Source organism: Vigna umbellata, chromosome 11 (assembly GCF_029865625.1).
Source record: "Vigna umbellata cultivar VRB3 chromosome 11, Vumbellata_1.0, whole genome shotgun sequence".
Taxonomy (NCBI): domain Eukaryota; kingdom Viridiplantae; phylum Streptophyta; class Magnoliopsida; order Fabales; family Fabaceae; genus Vigna; species Vigna umbellata.
The window spans coordinates 30,196,448-30,213,660 of NC_142175.1; the positions used below are offsets into that span (position 1 = coordinate 30,196,448).

Genomic DNA, 17,213 nt, shown 5'->3' on the forward strand with positions numbered 1-17,213 from the left:
CTCTTACCCCTTCTTCTCGAAAGCAACCATACTTCCCATCCAATTACCACCTTCTTTGCAAATCCACATTCTCAACTTTATTAAACTTAAAACCTATATGTGGAATAATTCTTATATTTACATTCAAATTATATAATATTAATATGCATATCATATCTTACAAATGTATTAACTCATGACTTAACTTTTGGTTGATAGTATTATTTTATAGATTGATTTTGTGAGAATGAGATAACATTTAAATTTTTATGCTCTTAGAAGTTATCTTAAATATTGCAAATTCAAATTGTATTGCATCTATTTATATATTATCAAACTTGTTACTAAATATTAGTGGATAGTATGATAACATATAAAATAATAAATTTAAGGGTTAAATATGTTTTTAGTCCCTAAACTATTGGTCGTTTCTGGTTTTAATCCCTCTTTCAAAATAAGGTACAATTTGGTCCTTATTCTTTTCGAAACTTTGGTTTTAGTCCTCGAAAACTAACGCCGTTAAAAATGTGCTGATGTGTCTAACGTCTCTGTCCACGTGTAATTGCTTCCCGAGGTTTTTGTGCTGTAATGACCGTTGTGTGGATGTGACTTCAGACAACGATAACTGTGGGGTATGTAATTTTAGGTGCCCCTTCAATCGTCAATGCTGCGGCCATTTCTGCGTAAACAGATTAATCAACATTTACAACTATGGGGCGTGTGGAAATGTATGCCCTATTGGAAGGTTATGCATATTTGGAGTATGTGCCTTTTCACGAGCACTGCCATTTCCAGCGCCACCATTACCGCTTCTAGTACCACCAACTCCAGTTCTAGTACCTCCAACACCGGTGCCATTACCGGTGCCACCAACACCGGTACCAGTGCCACCAACACCATTACCGGTGTCACCAACACTGTTAGCAGAAAAGCGTGTTAATGTTATGTGGAGAAGAAAACTCCTGTAGCACATTATCAAGGTTTGATAATGGCTGAACTAACAGTATTATCATATAAATATTCAAGACATTTTAAAGTTAATATATCGATCGTTTATAAATTATATCTCTCGCATGAAAGGGACAAAGTTCATATGATATTGTTTCCGAGGTCATATAAAGAAGTGAAACGGTTAAAAGACACGCAACATTTCTGATTTTCTCCGTTAAATCAAACCTCATCTACTTTCTCTTCAACAAAAGGAAGAGTTAAACATGAAGAAAATATTTTCCGCAGACCAATTTCAAGTATTGTTGATAGACAATATGCTTTTCTCATTCATGGAAGCACTCATATATATTCAAATGTGAAATAATTAATATTCAGTAAAATAAATAATTAATATGAACACAGACACAATTAGAACAATTATACACGTATGCTCGATTCAATTATGAGTGTTGAACATTCCTAAAAGCAAATAAAGAACTGATTTTTGGAGTAATTACCTAAGAAAAATGCTTCCAAGAGACGATATGCCATGAGAACCTCATCAGTGGGATTAACTATGCCAGTATCCTTTATACGCTTTTTAATTTCGGTTATTGTATACACGGTGGAGCTGAAGACCACAAGCATGGTTGCTGCCACAGTTTTTGTAACCAAGGGGCCCCTTCCCCCTGCTTCGAAAGGTTTAGACCCTTCACCACCAATTTTCGAATTGGATTTGCAAAAGATAATACTAAGGTTAATGCCATCTGGGTAATCAAAAGCATGAATAAAGGTTGTATCATCTTTGTGTAATTGCTTAAACCTTGATTTGTGTGGTGAACGTATGATGAGAGCAGGTAAAAAAAATGAAGTCTTGATTTTGACTTGGAGATGTGGTTATAAGCTAGTTTTGGAGACTTGTGAGATTGGACAAAGAATTATGCCATGCTTTTCTTTCCGAGATCGAAGGAGGTTCAGGATAACTTTTGACAAGAGCAAACAATGACAACTCGGTTCAAGATAACTTTCCGAGATTGAAGGAGGTTCAGGATACCCATGTTTGGTTTTCCATTTGTAAGGTGATGAGTGATGAACGTGGTGGGATATTCTACCTTGTGAGTGTCACTTTAAGATATGTAGAGACTGCTATATAGATGCTGTAAAAACAGGAGATAGACAGAGACGTTAGACACATCAGCACATTTTTAACGGCGTTAGTTTTCGAGGACTAAAACCAAAGTTTCGAAAAGAATGAGGACCAAATTGTACCTTATTTTGAAAGAGGGACGAAAACCAGAAACGGCCAATAGTTTAGGAACTAAAAACATATTTAACCCTAAATTTAACACATAATAAAATATAGATCAGATTCTACTTCCTAACTTTTTGATACATGTTAAGAATTGAGTTTTAAATCTAACTCAATCTTATAAAACTAATTTATAAGATAAAGTTTACTATATAATCAACCTACAATCTTTCAAGACAAAACAATTTTGCAAAAAAGTGGAATGTGATGTTACCAACAAATCAAACTAGGATATAAATTTTAAAATAATATTAGTTATTGAAGTTAGTCTTCCATTTTAAAATCTATTAAAATATAAAATTATATAGTGAAAAAAAATATTATTTTTCTAATTTTAGCGGCAATTGTGCTACTGTGGTGTGAAATGTTACAATTAGACACGATAATGACTGAGATGTTAGAAAGAATTTGTTGTTATTAAGGTTGAAAATAGGGATGACAACGGGTCGGGTCGAGCATGGATAGTGCTACCCGCAACCCGACCTGACAAAAAATAATCCACCCGCTACCCGATTCGCTACTCGCACGGATACCCGCTTAAAAAATATCCGCGGGTATTTTAAAACCCGCGGATACCCATGGATATCCGCAAATACCCACAAATATTTAAAAAAAATATTTTAATAAATTATTAAAATAATTTAAATAGAATTACAAAAAATATATAAAATATAATATAAATTAAATTAAATTTAAATTTAAATTCAATTTTAATTAAATTTAATCTTGTAAAATATAAATTAATGTTAATTTTAATTAAATTTAACTTAATAAAATATAAATTAAATTTTTATTTTTATTTTTTGCGGATAACGGGTATCCGCGAGTACGGATAGTATAATACCCACACCCGACCCTAATACCCGCTACCCGCGGGTTACGGATAGTAAATATTCGCGGGTATCAACTATCCGTTGCGAATTTTATCCGCCGACATCCGCTGCTGCGGATTTTTTTGACATCCCTAGTTGAATGAATGAAACCAACTAAAAAAGAAAGCCGTGAGTATTGTTACGTCAATATAAACCTAAATTAAGAAATGTTAGAATCAACGAATTACGAATACGGTCAACGAACTGATAAACAATAAAAAAATAATTAAACCTGAATTTTGTGCGGTGTACCTTTGCATCCAATAATATATGTTAACAAGGGTTGAAACGAGGTTCCAAACAAACAGTAAGGTGAAACATGTTGCATTGAAAGAATTAAGATAACGAGAATATAGTTTTTGAGTGTTTTACTGAATTTGAAATAAGTACACAAATTTCATCGTTCAGATAAAATTAAATTTCGATTTATTTTAAATAAAAAATTATTTTCAATTTGGTTTCTTCGGACTCTTTAAAAAATTGTTTTTCAAAATTGTGAATTTTTTTATGCAGACAGATTCAACACAGTTTATTAATATCAGTGTGATAAATCCAGGAAGGTATGCAATGATAATTTGTCAAAGGATTTTTTCATACAAGAACAGTAGGCAAACATGCAAGATCAATTGAAGACCTGGATTTGACTACCATACATTGGTCGGAGAAAATATATAAAGTGATTGGATAAAAACTTGAACGGATAATTTTCGAGTCATTTCATTATTTTTTTTCTCCAATTAACTTAGATTTCCATGGTATAAGTCTTCATGCTACACAGAAAAATACAATGAAGTTGTGTTAATGCTTCAAACTTGTAGCAGCTACAATTCATCATGCTCTCCAATCACATCTGTCAAAGATTTGGAGAGGCAAAGTAAGTAAAGAGCTTTAGCGGTAATTATCACAAATTTTAGGCAATAAAAAAAGGATATGAATATGATAATTGGAATTTGGAACAGAACCATCTTGCTAAGTTGCTTAAGATTTAAGAAAGATGTTTATACTAGCAAGTTGATCCATAACATGACTATGTCAAGATGTTGGTGCCCTTTCTGCCAATATCTTTTGAAAAGAAGACAACTATCTTAACATTGTTCTACTACTATTACTAATAATTTCAGCATAAATTCTTTAAGAACTAGGAATCTAAAAGGAAGCTTTTCTTCATGCATCCAACAGTTTAATTGATAAGAAATTCCTTTCTTCGCAAGAACTCTATATTCCCTATGTGCCATTAAGTAGTCCACTGCTGTATATTCAAAAATTTATGTGATTATAGAGCAAATCTAGTGTCTAAAGAAATACTTTATTTATTTTTGCTTGAAAATAGAATTAAAATTATTGACCTGCGGACAGCTCCTGAAAGAAAAATGGAATCTCTCTTTGTGCAGATTTAGGAGAGTCTGAACCATGAACACAATTCCTTTCTATATCCAATCCGCATTTTGCTCTGATGCTGCACAAAATAATAACTATTTTCACTATAAAGCAAATTAACAGATATCATGTTCATCAAGCTCAAATTGAACGAGTTATAGAGTTCATATTTGTGATGTAATAAGATTAGTAACATTATATGACCTGTGAGGGTGAGTAATCTTAGCTTTGCTTGCATCAGTAGGGCCCATTAAAGCACGCCAATCAGCAATAGCGTTATCCTTCTCCAAGACCATAACCAACACTGGTCCACTGATAATTGTTTCAGAGAAGCAGAAGAAAAGGTTTATAGGTTAAAAAAAAGACTAGAAAGCACGCAGCAAGGGAAGTTAATGCAAAAATTATTACAATGAACCATTGAAGGCCACAGTAATATCAAGAATTTCCTCAAACACAAGTACACGATCAATACAAGTTAAACCATCGAGTGTATATGCTTCATTTCTTCTGATGCGCTTAAGTTCAAAATGATCTATATAATGAATAAACTTAACTGAATTTGGCTTTCATCTTCAACTAGTGCAAGAAATGGTTTAATGAATAAAGATTACAGAGATAAAGGAAAATTGTTGAAATAAATATCATTGAACCCTAACATTAAAGTAATTTTAACATTAACAAGCATATAAAACTAAGTAAAAGTGGGTCTTGCAATTTAGGTAACACAACAAACATCAGTATAGTGAGGTGGACATAACAGCTCAGGAAACATAATATACCATCGTCATACATCAAGACTTTCATGGGAATGAGATACCTCATACCTTGTCATGTATTTTATAAACCTGGAAAAGAAACATTTTGAAGAGTGCTCAGCATAAAACTTTTCTACAGTGGCTTGATCAAGTTGAACAATCTTTTCCTTAAAAATGCTGAAACCATATTCTACAATTGTTCTCTTGATATCATCAGTGTAGTTACCGATTAATCCGTCTGGTTTTATAATCGCCAAAGTTCTCTCCATTTCCAAACTTCCATGGGTAGAAAAACTGCAATTTTGAAAAAGATCACAAAGTGAGTTTATTTTTCATCACTTTTCCACTTTTAGGTACATCAAAAATCCAAACCAGCTAGCCTTTCACCTGGCCAGCCCTTATGAGCCTTTCTTCGCGCAATGCACATATAAAACATCAACAATTTGATATATACAAAAACATGCATAACTCTCCGTCATCAGGATGAACTAAAATGTGATAAACATTACTATATAAATTTCTGAAAGCTATTATATAATATAAACTAAGCAGAAGGGGGAAAAAGAATTTCAGAATTATTAATTTACCCGAACCCAGAAAATAAAAAACATGCACAGTTATTCCTTTCCTAAATTCAGTGACCAAAAAGTTTAAATTATAGATATGAGAAGAAAAGGATATTCAACATAAAAAATGTGATGTTCATTACAATTAGACGAAGGAAATCCAATGCTGTATTTCTCATTTCCCCATGGTTACCCAATTCAAATTATTTGAAACCCTAGGGCCTAGTACTGAAGTCGCAGCTTACCAGGAAGCAGAGACGAAAACAAGAAGCACTAGTATACTGCTGAATCCGACAAAAGGGGTTCTCATTTTCAGAATGAAGCTGAAAGAAGCAGCAACAATGAGGAAAATTACAATCTATTGGGAGAGGGGAGAATAGTTATGGAGTTTTCCATACTTCTAATGGTTTTGAATCCCATCATCCATAACAACAGAGAAGAATATTATCAATGATTAAGATTTATGCTGTAGAGAAATCCTTGCTGCAGAGGCAACAGAGGTTTTGTGTTGGGTACCCACTCAAAGAAACATGGTTTACTTACATGGAAAACTAATTCAGTTTGATTAGAAACAATTTTAGGAGAAAGAAAAAAATTTTATTACCTGTAAATTTATTTTAACAGTAACCGATAAAATTTTTAATTTTAATAAAACAGTTACCACGGATTTATTTTGTCTATTTTTGTTTTAAAGTTGAACTAAATACAAATGTAAGTTAATTAAAAATAAAATGAAAAAGTCAGAGCATAATTAATCAAATTTATTTTAGAATTTAAAAAATGAATTGAAACAAAAATCTTTAGGAATCTCATATTAAAAAGCAGAAGAAATCCTTATTTTGAATATAAATAACTTTTTAGCAATTTAAGATCATTAAAAAAATAATATTTAGGATAGCTTCATTTTAATGCTCGATATGAAAGCTACTTCCATTGATGTATTAAACCCAGAAAATAATTGGGTTAAATATACAATTATAATCGATTGTAGATATCTAATTCTAACAACAATCCATATGCATATATAAAATATGAAATTATACCAGTTTAAATATTATTAAATATAAAATCATTAATATTAAAAATTATAATTTCATTACCATCATTATTCATTTTAAATATTAAAATTATAATAAGGTGATCAAATTATCTATATTTAATTATATTTTGAAAATTACATTTAAGTTAATTTTGATTCTTAAATCATTTTAGTATTTTATATATACGATTAATTTTACAGTGAATTTTGAAGAAAATAAATATTAAACTATATGATTTTTAGTAAAAAATTGTAGTGGTGTAATTTTATTTCTGTACAAGTATTCCGTATAATTTTTTAAATTTAAAATCATTTACTCTGATTATTAAGTATTTATGTTAAATTAAAATATTACTTTTAAAGGTAATGAAGTTGACTTAACAAATTATATAATCAAAACTAACATCTACGGTTCATAATAGTTACTTAATTCATATAATAACTTAACTGAAAATAAAAATGTAATCAAACACGTGATTCTTTCCATTCGTTGATTAGGAAAGAACTAAGAAGTTTACACAATTTCCCTTCCTTTGATTTATAAGCTGTAAACATTTTATTCATAGCAGAAGAGCTCATATAATACATATATACAATGCTAACAATTTGTAATATTAAACAGTTTCTCTATGCTTGACTTAGCATATATATATATATATATATGATTTCACTACAAACAATCACACTCGCAGAGCTCAACACAGCATTTGATTAACTCAAAACAGGCCAGGGCTGCACAAAGTTGAGTGCAAACAATGGTGCACCGGTCATTCACAAAAGTGCAAGTCTGCAGCAGACACATGCCACAACAGGTATCAGCCAATCGACCACAACAGTTGGAAGTAGCCTTCCCCAGTAGTCCTTCAGGTGGTTTTGCTTCCTTTATAGCTGGTGGCATATTCTCAGCAGTTGCCTTCCAGTCACCAAATCCAAGACTCAGTCCGCCAAGGAATAACTTCTGGTTGTTCAACTCCACCCTCTGGAAGCTAAGTTTGCTGTATGCCTGTTTATTAGGAACTTAGAGATTCAGATAGATGGCGCAAAGGGTAAATGGAACTATTCTGATATTTTGCGAACAAGATGAAGGTAAAATTTGTCCTTATATTAGTTGATTCCAATGCAAAGTCTACCTTTTGTAACAGAAATTGTTCTGGTTCTTTCTTCCCTTCTTCGCTTTGTACAAGAACCATGCTCATGCAGGTATACTCTGACGGAACTTTATTTTGAATGCTCATTTTTGTAACCTATTAGACAACAGTAGCCATTTTTAATTGATGAGGGGTACAGCAAAACAAAACAAAAAATCAATATTTTCGAATTTGGTTCCAAGTTATCATCATTAGGGACAAAAGTTTGTCAACATAGCAAAATCTAATACTGTTATAACTTTAGCAATCAATATGGATCAATTTGTAAACATTTTTCGAATCTAGGAACTAAAATATAGACTGTTTTCATTTATGGTCCAAAAGGAATAACCAAAAATCAAGTTTTTGTTTTAACATTAACAATATATCACAGTTAGATGGCAGACACGTTTTTTCCAAAACATTATTCAGTCCTGCACTCTCAGCCCTCCTATCCTGCAACTCTTAGTATGACATTATTTGAAATACAAAAGATACAAAAACGTTAGTGCATGAAACCAGTGTGGCATTGTTTGAAATTGATATCTTGATATAAACTGGTCTCCTTGTATTTTCCATTTTCAGTTTTTCAGTTTCTTCTTCAAAAAGAAATTCTATACCCACAAACATACATAATAGACAAACCTTCTCCTCCAGCTCTTCACTTTTCAATAACCAGGCCTGTGCAGTCACCATGTCTATATGTCTCTTTGCAAGGACCTGGAGGGAATACAAAAGATTTATCAAACGGCATTCAGCGCATAGTCGAGCATGCATTTAGCAATCACCCTATTCAAAGAATCTACATTCCAAATGGTTCTTTGTGTAACCTGGAGAACTTTCTTTCTCAATGATATGAAATGCATATCACATGTGTCCAAGGAAGAAACCGATGATACAGGACCAGTATAAGTTTGGACTGATAGATGATTCAAGGCATTAAGAATTGAAATTCATATTTAGATGCGACATAGATCAGTGAAAGGATGACTAAAAAGCAATCCACTTTTAATGCACTAACTGCCTACCCAACCCAAATAAAGTGTGGAGTGAACATTAAAGAGTGAAGGCAACGTAATAGCAGCACAGCATTACATACGGTGATACAATGCAGGAGAAGCTATGCATAAGTTGCATTGCATGGTAGTATTCACTTCCCATTTGCTAAGATGGGAAAAATCACAATCAGATATGAAGAATAAGAGTAAGTTATGCCTTAGGAGTGAGATATTACGTTACTGAGTTGTATATCCTTCTCTCTTTTCACTTTCAGGTCTACAACGAAGTTAGTCATATCTGCCAAAGTACCAGAGACTTTAACTAATTCAGGGAAAGTTCCACTGTATCTGCCTGATAGGATCAACGGACTTCCAGATGATATATCTTGTATATGAGACGGGAATAACTGCAATATATAATCAGAATACAGTTTCAACATCAGATGGATGTAACACGTAAATTAAGTAAACTATAAACCATTAGAGCACGTTTCCAGTGATAATTAAAGTTAATGCTTAATTGGATATGTACCTCATGTGAATCAAGACCTTCTAAACTTTCGATTGTTACATCAGCAACTATAACCGATGAAATTGTACTGAAAAGCCTTTGCATTCTAAATTCAATTGAATCTGGAAAAGATGAAAAAAAGGGAGATGAATAAAACTTCATATATGTATGGATTAAGCCTTGCTCAATCTCTCGAACTAGTTTCTGAAAATGAGTTAGGGAAATCCTTTTCTAATATCAATATGGTATTACAATCTATCTAGTTTTAACGTTAGCTAAGATGTCCCGTTAGCATAGTCAAAATGCTCCTTCTGAACTTTGGACGATCCTATTCTTTTGAGCAAGTTTTGCACGTGAATTAGCCCCAAATCGTCTCCAATGTTTTTTTGTGGTTGATCTGTCTATACACACTCATTAGCATCTTTGGTGACTTCAACCATGATAAGAATATTTCTTTTTTCAAATTTACATCTCAAATTTGCGGAAACTTTAAGTTGCGATGAGGTTGACAGGGCAAGGAAAGAAACCTACCCAAATCATGAGCACAGTCATAGTGCCCTCTCCCAATTTGTGCAAGCAATTGCAGGAAGTAGTGATTGCAATATAAACCTGAACTTTCAAATAACGAAACAGAAATATTACTAAAAAGGAAAAGTTTAGCAACAAATAAAGAGATTAATAACAAAAAATAAAAAATATATGCTGAATATCGTGCAATAGGAAATGTTGATAAATAGAAGATTCTATATTCTCGCACACTGACATCATAATAGTGACAAGCCCAATAATTGGTAATTGAAAAGCTCTCCCAAAAAAAAAAGTTTTGGTGGATGAGAGGTAATCCCATTCCAAGGTCAGCGCTTTGCAGAACAGTCAAAATGGCTATGAACTACGGATAAAAGTCCACCGGTTGGTCAAAACCAAGACCTTGTCAATATCGACCAACCCAAATTTGCATAACCCTTTTTATGGGGTACTTCTTGATTAATTTTATAAAACACTCATCTTGACAAATTAAGCAGCATGTCAAAGCATTCGATTCTTCAGTTTAAAACGTGCCTAAGATGCAAAACAAGAAGTATTTGTGAGAGTTTCTTGGCTGAAATAAAAATTGTATATTTCTAGCGGACAAGTTCTAAAAATCACTTTTAATTTCTATCCAAACAGATACAAAATTAAGTTTCAAAACAGTTTCATCTTCACACACAAAAAAGAAACATTTTTGGCTACTTAAAACATCAGCTAAAGTAACAAACTTATCACAGATTGAAGTGTCTGATGAACATTGCCAATTAATGATATACCAGAAACTGTTTTCTGAAGAGCATATATAGAAGCCGAAGCTAGAAATCTTGCCTATGCCAAAGGTACATATGCGCGGTGTTGGAACTGATTGCCCACTTGAGACATAGCTTTTCACAAAATTGCAAATCTCTCTCTCATCCTCAACGGCCCCATCAGTAACGAGAAAAATAACAGGGACCGAATCAGTTGATTTCTCAAGTAGCTTCATTGCCTACCAGATTCCATATTTAGGATTCAACATCGAAACGTTTTGCATGGGATACAAGTAATTAAACACCGCCTAGAATTATGGTTAGTAAAAGGCAAATATACCATAACAACAACAGATCAACCTTATATCTGTACGTTTAACATTACAAGCACTGATTTGTTAATCCCAGAAAACTCAGACTCAAAGTGCAAGTGCTAAAGATAAAGTTGTAGACTTTTAGCCATAAAAAAACCAGGCAAATTTCCAATAAAAATGGGAGAATGCGGAGTAAATAAGAATGAGTTGATTGTTGTCAGGTACTAATTATACAAGTAAATTTATACACATTTCAAAATCTAAAAATATTACATATGACTTCTTCCTACTTATATATTTATCGATATTTCCTGTTCGAAGTGAGACTTCTAGTACTTGTGTTAGTCATTCCAACAAATTTGAGGTGTAAATAGAAGAGTTAAACAGGTAATAATATGGTAGCCTTATGTTTTACTTTTACATCTCTTCTTAGACATATTAATACTTTCACGAGAGCAGGTTGAATTGACAAAACAAAGATAAAGGAAAAGCCTTAATTAACAAGCCTTGAAAAAAGAGAACAATGTTTTGCACATCTCATTGAAAATGACAAGAAGAATTACCTGGGTTAAGGGAAGCATGATATTAGTGTCACCATTAGCAATAAAATTAGTGTCAACCCACTTCGTAGCATTTAAAATTGCTTCCTCGGTAGCTGATTCCATTGATGACGAAAATAAGTAGAGCGCTCCATTGAAAGCTATAATGTTAAATGTATCTTGTGCATTTAGTTGGGATAGTGATGCCAGTAGGGCATTCTTTGTGTTATCGAGAGGAGTTCCCTTCATGCTTGCGCTTATATCTACTATAAACACCACATCCCTTTTAAAAACCTATCACAGAACGCTCCATTATAAACGCGCTTGAAAGTAAAGGAAACGTGATATGAAATTTGAAACAGGCATGCACCTGTGAATGCTAGCAATGATATTTCTATATTCCTTTCGTACTAGTTTTGTACCTGACATTTTTCCAAATGCAATATGCTTCTAATTACTTCTAGAAAAATAAATTACCTTTCTACTTTAACAACAAATTAATATTGCAACTAACCTTTCTGCCCTGCCCGTTTCCCGGGAAAAGATACAAACAAAATATCTCTCTTTCGTCAAAATCACGCAGGAATGGAGATTGCAGGAGAACAGCTCCAGATATGTCATTTGAAGAAACCTATGTAAAAACACCAGACCAGACCATTAAGTTAATAATTTTTTTTATTATGGCACATATAATATTCATGTCTGATTATGAATATCCATGATTCAGAAGCCACTCATTGCGGCTTTTATGGAATTGATTTAAATAACTTTAATAAAATTCTATGATTCTAGGTCTTACAGAGTACGAGAAACTGAAGTCTGTACTTGACCATGCTGGCACTTCTGCTTCATATGATAAATTTAATTTGCCAGCTTGGCGCAGTAGTTCCTGGAAAGTCGCAAGGATAATGTTGTTCAAGTCTAATAAAGGTGGCCAAACTGAAATTTGTAACAGCGCGATAAATTTTACCTTAAGGGGATGACTGTTGCTTTTGCATAACACTTCCGTTGCAGAACCAGAATTCACTTTCAAAAATATCTTCTCCTTTTTAGAAATTCTTTTTCCAGCTGGGTTCACGTATGACGGAAAGCTGAAAGGGACACAGAGAGATAACTGGCCATCATGAAATAATATTTTCTGGGACCATCTAATCTTAGTTGAGAACACGGAGCCTCCCCTAAACTGCAAGACATGAACAATTTTCTAAATAAATAGGCTGTGCACAATAATAACTATCAATATTGAAGTTAATATAATAACCTGTGGAATCTTAACGGTGTATATATGGCTTTTCAAGAAGTATCCATCTTTAGCTTTGGCCACTCTATCCTTATCCTTTTCATCTTTCAGGGAGATCAATTCAGTATGATAAGTTCTCCCAGAACCATCGACCTCCAGACCTAGAAGTGAACCCTGTTAGCCACATCGTATTAACTTGAGAATTCATGATACAAACTACATATCAAGTTGCACAAAATGTTTGTATTCAATTTCATAAATCTAGGAAACATCAAAACATTTCATGTTGTCCACCCTGGACTAAATATATTTGTAAAAACACTGATTCATCCATACAAGGATACAATCAGTCCTCTTCTACTCATGTGAAAAAGAGTCAAATATATTCAAACAATATATTCAATAAAAAAATAAAATTGGTTTAAATTTTCTAACTCACCAAATACACCATTAATCATCCAAGTATTTGAGTTTAAATTCTTTTGCTTTTATTTTTTATTACAAAGACACCAATTTTTTTGGTATTTCATTATGCTTACTTTTATTTGATGTATTTTTAGAGTTTGAATCCTTTAAACCGTAAATTAATAGAAGAAATCATTAACAGCCTTTTAAAAAATTAAAACAATTTGATATTTCTATAAATGATACTAAGAAAAAATTGCCTTAAATTAATTTTCAATTTTTAGTGAAGAAAATAGCAAACGAACTTACTCTTTTCCCAAAAATTTCATATTTCAAAACAGGAAATATAGTAAAATATATCTGCATAATTATTAAAATATTAAAACATATTAAATAAGAAAAAGGCTGATACAAACCAAACAAAACCACACTTTCTCACAGAAAAATATCATTTTCTTCCCATATCCCATATCTTCCGGAATTTATTTTTTTCCGAAAATCAATCGCCCCTCTCTTTACGGAAAACATTTTCTGGAAACTTTTTAAGGGGGTGGGAGGAAAAATTTGATGTGGTGCAGGAAGCATTTGCCTTTTATTCCCTTCGTTCTTACCTTTTTTGTTTGGCCCATGAACACTCGAATGTTTTTTTCATTTTCAGTAACCTACTTGTTTATTTCACTCACTCGTAGGTAACACCTTTTTTATATAAAAAAAAATGGTACTTTATAAAGAACAATTTCAACAAAAACTTTTACACTAGATTTTAAACCAACTATTTCGTATCATCATTTTCCAGGAGCTTCTTCTTTCATCTCTCTCTCTCTCTCTCTCTCTCTCTCTCCATATATATATATATATATATATATATATATATATATATATATATATATATTTCTGCATCTCCATATAAAAATAATTTATACTTTCTCCTTTTCAGATAATAAAATCTGGAAGTCAGAAGTTAATTTTTATTATCCTATCCAAAAGTTTTTTTTATTACCTTTCACTATAAATTACGCAATTAAAATGTTATCTTGACATCAAAATTATTTTTTATTTTTGGATTAAACAATTAAAAGAAAAAAAGAAAATGGATGCACACTCTTTAATCGTTAATTTTCTTCGCCAATATAAAATCATCTTTTACGCTGTCTGCATTAAGGATTTTATGGTTGGTGAGGATGAAAACCAAAGGATTTGTGAGAATTGTGTAAGTTTGAAAGAAAAGTCGTATGGATTCGTGGTTTACAAAAAAATTATTCTAGTAACTGTAATTTCTCTCCAGTACCCCTTTAATATGCATTTGTTATGCTATTCACAAACAACAAAATGGGAACAAAAGTCATACCAACCATTTCAACTTCTCGTCACTGTTCCTCTCTATTCTATTCAGTTATGCAACTTGTCAAATAGAAAAATGAATCTTGATCTACAGATTATATGAGATTTTTTTACTTAATCATTAGGACATAATCCAATATAAATAATATACCTAATTCCGCAACTTTTCATATATATATTTTTTTATTTTTCTTCCCTTTAATTTATAAAATCTCACTTTCTTTTTTCTTTTTGTTTTAATATTTACTCTCTTTTTTCACATCATCCCATTATAGCATTACTCTTTATATTCTGCATCCACACACATAACTTTTACCGCGGTATTGTAACTGCGATGCGACTACAACTTTTTTTTTACTTTATTTCTGTCATGTCAAACGACAGAAAAAAAAGAGAAAAATCTGTTGGTTTTTACCTAATCTGTCTAAAAATAAAAAGTACTTGTGATTTCTGATTTTGTACTGGAAGTATCCATAGCTTAAATTCAGATTATTTTGTATTAAGAAAATTATTTTAAAATTGAAAGAATAAAGAAAATGGAAAAATATGCATTGATGGGAATTGATTTAATGGTTGAGTATATAATATATATATATGTACCTGTTCACCCATGGGTATAGCAACCTGGCAATCACAAGTACTACTTCCGGTCACGCAATGCACGCGCCACTTTCCGGTAACCGTTACAAACGCCGTGTCCAAGGAGCACTCTACTTCCATGGCGACGCCGTGAAGCTCAAGCGGTATCAGCGCCGGAGGCTCGCACTGGCCGTGCACGTAGGGCTGGTAACTTCGAATGTCCGGATTCTCGACCTTTTCCGGATCGGATATCACCGCGTAGCACATCGGAGCTGTAGGGAGGAATCCCTCCGGCGAACGTGACATCGACCGAACCAGAGAAGGAGCTGATCCTTTGCCGTAGTAAACTCGCTTTGATAGGTTGAGTCCGAATTCGACGGAGCTTGAGAAATAGTCAGCCATCGCCACCGCCGGGGAGATTTTCCGGTGATTTATGAAAGGAATTAGAGTAAGCCAGAGAGGGAGCGATTGGAGGTTTCGCAGGGAAGAAAGTAAGGGTTTGTGAAATGCAATTAAAAAGATGTCAGGTTTTGAGAAACAGAGGAAGAAGCAGAAAAAAAGAGAAAAAGAACGAAGAAGAAGAAAGCAAGTGAGGAAGGCACTGGACCCCGACGAAATTTATTTTTATGGATATTTTTTTTATTTATCTCAATACTAAATTTTTATTTATTTATCAATAATAATTAATTCAATAGCAGTAACTTAGCCATGTATAAGGAAAGAATAAAATTAATCATCTATGACTATGACATTTTCCGTTTTAATTATTTTTTTATATAAATTCTTATCATTTTATTTCTAAAGTACCTATTTTTATAAATTCAATTAATTTCTTATGATTAAGAAAAGTATCCACAATAAAAAAAAAAGTACCCATAATAAAATTATACAAACCATTTATTTTATAATTATTTTTGTAAGACATTTTTATAATTTAATAATATTTTTAATTTTAAAAATTTCATATTTTTTAAATCTTAATAATAATAATAATTATTATTATAAAGAGAAGTAGACACATAAACGTACTCGCTTCTGTCTCCTTTCGTCAATAATACAGAGGTTAATAGTAACAACAATGTGTGACCTTCGTCACAAGCACTTTATTTCTTTTGCGATAAGATGAATGTATTTTTTTGTTTTTTTCTTCTAATAAGATAAGGCGCTGGACTCGTGGGAGCTAAATTGCGTCAGTAAATATATTTAAAAATTTGATGATGAAATTATATTAAAATTTGGAATATAAGTAAATTTTAATTTTGCCTCAAAATTTAAAAATTTAAAATATTTTAACTCATAAAATAATTAAGTAATATAAAAATATTAAATAAATCATAATCTAAGTGTTTGTCTAATGGTATTGCACTTTATATTTATATTAGTTAAATTTAATATGTATTACTATACAAATATTCAATAAGAAAGGCTTTCAAATTTTACAGCCTCTCGTATTGGTTAAAATTGAAAGATAAATCCTTCACAAACTATTCATAACTCGGCAGATTGTAGGATAAAGATGGAACGTTTAAGTAGAAGAAAAATATTAATTAAGTGACAAAGAAGGTATTATTCATTATATATATATATATATATATATATATATATATATATATATATATATATATATATATATAATTTTTTTAACTTTTTATTTATATTGTTTTTATTGAGATATTATCATTATAATTATTTATCATTAAATAAAAGATATTTTATAAGTCTATTACGAACATAATTATAAAAATTATTTTATAAATATAATTATGAATAATATTTGATTGATATAAATGTGAGTATTATTTAATAAACATTTTTAAGATTGATATTTTTTGTTTTTATTTGATTTTTAAAGAGTTATGGGTTTTCTGGTTTTAGTTGTATTACTTCTTAACATCAACATGATATAAAGTAGTGTTGTTAAAATGGGTCAGGTAAGTAGTGTTGTTAAAACGAGTTAGCTGACTCATCACTGATTAGTCACTTAGTAAGTCAACTCAAACTGACTCATTTAACTCAAACTGACTCATTTATTAGTGAATCAAAAAAATTTAAATT

At 31.7% G+C, this 17,213-nt stretch overlaps 2 protein-coding genes across 2 annotated transcripts; both read right to left on the minus strand.

The window, feature by feature from the left end:
* Window positions 1-3,748: 3,748 nt before the first annotated feature.
* On the minus strand, window positions 3,749-6,324 carry LOC148191499 (putative nucleoside diphosphate kinase 5). The gene is made up of 5 exons (XM_088102407.1): window positions 6,034-6,324; window positions 5,292-5,516; window positions 4,672-4,779; window positions 4,437-4,546; window positions 3,749-3,940 (listed from the first exon to the last, which is right to left on the minus strand). Exons 1-5 carry the CDS (start codon window positions 6,096-6,098, stop codon window positions 3,912-3,914), a joined length of 537 nt encoding a protein of 178 aa, XP_087958533.1. The 5' UTR covers window positions 6,099-6,324; the 3' UTR covers window positions 3,749-3,911.
* Window positions 6,325-7,359: 1,035 nt separating this feature from the next.
* On the minus strand, window positions 7,360-15,893 carry LOC148191500 (uncharacterized). The gene is made up of 13 exons (XM_088102106.1): window positions 15,180-15,893; window positions 12,855-13,007; window positions 12,564-12,776; window positions 12,393-12,482; window positions 12,108-12,224; window positions 11,618-11,887; window positions 10,820-10,979; window positions 9,995-10,072; window positions 9,485-9,585; window positions 9,189-9,359; window positions 8,600-8,674; window positions 7,958-8,071; window positions 7,360-7,830 (listed from the first exon to the last, which is right to left on the minus strand). Exons 1-13 carry the CDS (start codon window positions 15,558-15,560, stop codon window positions 7,498-7,500), a joined length of 2,256 nt encoding a protein of 751 aa, XP_087958232.1. The 5' UTR covers window positions 15,561-15,893; the 3' UTR covers window positions 7,360-7,497.
* Window positions 15,894-17,213: the final 1,320 nt, after the last annotated feature.